Source organism: Colletotrichum tamarilloi (genome assembly GCF_030869305.1).
Source record: "Colletotrichum tamarilloi strain Tom-12 chromosome Unknown Scaffold_351.1, whole genome shotgun sequence".
Classification (NCBI taxonomy): Eukaryota; Fungi; Ascomycota; class Sordariomycetes; order Glomerellales; family Glomerellaceae; genus Colletotrichum; species Colletotrichum tamarilloi.
The window spans coordinates 1-2286 of record NW_026849733.1 but is presented as its reverse complement, the minus strand read 5'-3'; the positions used below and the strand labels follow the sequence as shown (position 1 = coordinate 2286).

Genomic DNA, 2286 nt, shown 5'->3' with positions numbered 1-2286 from the left:
TACTTGCCGCCCGCTGTCTCAGTCCTAATTGGAGCTGAGGCAATGGCACATGTCTCGAGTCTGGGGACGAACCACCAACATGTCGTGTTCACTCACCCGACGAAGAGAACATCAGCGGTTGGGCCGTTCCAGCAAAAGCCATGCGAATCATGATATTCCCGGTACTCGGTAGATGAGCGATGTGCATTCTACTACCTTCAGCTCAAGTACCACAGCGCAAGTTCCGTGGTGATGTTTGCAGTCTAGGCATCACTTCTTTGAGTACGTGGCTTTCAGCTCTGTCTCACAATGGACCGATGAGGAGGAATACTGGTAGCAAATGGTCCAGACACGAGAGATTCGGAATGCAAACGTCGCAAAGCTAGCATCTAGTAGCATCAGCTGAAGCAGTCTCGTGATTCTTCTCGCTGCAATCGCATTTCTAAGCTCGGCAACGCTCGAGAGAGCTACTCGTCTCGAGGGTTATAAAGTATTGACAAACCTTGGCTTTGTGGCATCTTTCTTCTATCATTCCTCACCCAAAGTTGCTTTAGCTAACTTACCTTACTATCTTCAAATCCAGACTGATCTTCTCCATCACAATCTCAGCGCAGCCATGTTTCCGAAATCTTCACCGCCCGATCCCGCCCCTTTCCCTCTATCTTCCAAAGTAGACCCATGGATACAAACCAGCCTCGTCGAAAATATATTCGATGGCAATCTGACCCTCTTGCAAGAGGCCGTGAACGCAGCAACTGCCCAAGAAATTCCGCAGCTGCGCGATTGGGGGATCAAGGACGCTGACACCTTTCTCCGCTTCCTCAGTGCCATGCTGAACTGGGTGCCTTCGGAAATTTGCAGCGGGAAGCTCATCTACAACACGTTCTGCGTTCTCTACTTTATTCTCGACCAGAGCCCCATCAACATTCCCCCATACTCGACACCCATCACCCCGAACGCTGTCGGGCAGGCCCCCCTACCATTGAGCCAATGGACAATCGACTTTGCCAACAAGGTTGGAAGCTGGATGGACACCAGCACCTCGATCAACGCCGCAGCAATCCAGACTTTCCAAGACTCACCCCGATACAACTACGATGAGGCGATCGTGCCGCCCGGGGGTTGGAAGAATTTCAACCAGCTCTTTGCTCGCTCTCTGAAGCCTGGCCAGAGACCCATCAGCGCGGGTGAACCCTCGGATGTAGACTATAACCGTCTCGTGGTCTACCCCGCCGATTGCACTTTCGACGGAGCCTGGCCCGTTGATCAGAACAACGATATCACGATCAAAGACGTCCCTTGGAACATCAAAGACCTCCTCGCCGGCAGTCAGTACGCCGACAAATTCGAGGGCGGCACCTTTATGCATGCATACCTCAACACCTACGATTACCATCGCCAACAAGCACCTGTGGCTGGAACTGTCGTCGAGGCCAACGTGATCAAGGGCCTGGCATACTTGCAGGTCATCGTCGATCCCGAAACCGGCAAGCTGAAGCCTCATCGTAGCTACACTTCACCAGACGCCCAAGCAAAAAAGGAAGGTGACGGAGAAAACAGCACCCTCAGCATGCCCGACGAGGCTGGGTACCAGTTTCTCCAAGCCCGCGGTTGCGTCATCATCAAAAACCCTCTTCTCGGCTACGTCGCTGTGCTGCCCATCGGTATGGCCCAGGTTTCGTCGGTCAATCTTCAGTGGCAGCCTGGACCGGGACAGCAATACCCGATTCAGCCGAATGTGAACATCAATAAGGGCGACGAGATATCTCACTTTGAGTTTGGAGGTTCCGACATCATCCTTGTGTTCCAGCAGGACGCCCAGGTTCACATTCTAGGTGCCCAAGGTCAGGCTGCGGATGGCACACCTACGAGCAAGCAGAAGTACCTGGTTGGCATGCCCTTGGGTTACTCGACAAAAGGCCTCGTTCCTTCTTCGAATGGTCACAGAAATGGAGCTACCAACGGGCATTGATAATTCAATAAGAGTCTCATGCAGCTTCATCCGGCTGTATTGTCTGCATTCCTCGATCTCACGAGGGGTTGTATCATGTCATAGTTTCCCGATAAGTCAACATACCCACTTCCTGGCACCCCCCTGTTTCTGGCACCACAAAAACGATGGGATCACAACCCAACCTCCTCATTACTATTAACTATTGATCCTCAACCACACCCACTACAATACAGCTGCCAGCCTCACTAGGGCATTCAGAGTCGCTGGATTCAGCCGTGATAACCTCCTTTTCACCCGCTTCGATTTGAGCCCGATGGATATCCCTGATGTTCGCGAACTTCGTATTGGGATCG

The 2286-nt window shown here is 52.4% G+C and overlaps 1 protein-coding gene across 1 annotated transcript; it reads left to right on the top strand.

Annotated features, from left to right (window-relative positions):
* Positions 1-595: 595 nt before the first annotated feature.
* On the top strand, positions 596-1951 carry CTAM01_17114 (uncharacterized protein; the record flags this gene model as incomplete). Its single annotated transcript, XM_060533103.1, has 1 exon — positions 596-1951. The coding sequence occupies one exon, from the start codon at positions 596-598 to the stop codon at positions 1949-1951; it is 1356 nt and encodes a 451-aa protein (XP_060372319.1).
* Positions 1952-2286: the final 335 nt, after the last annotated feature.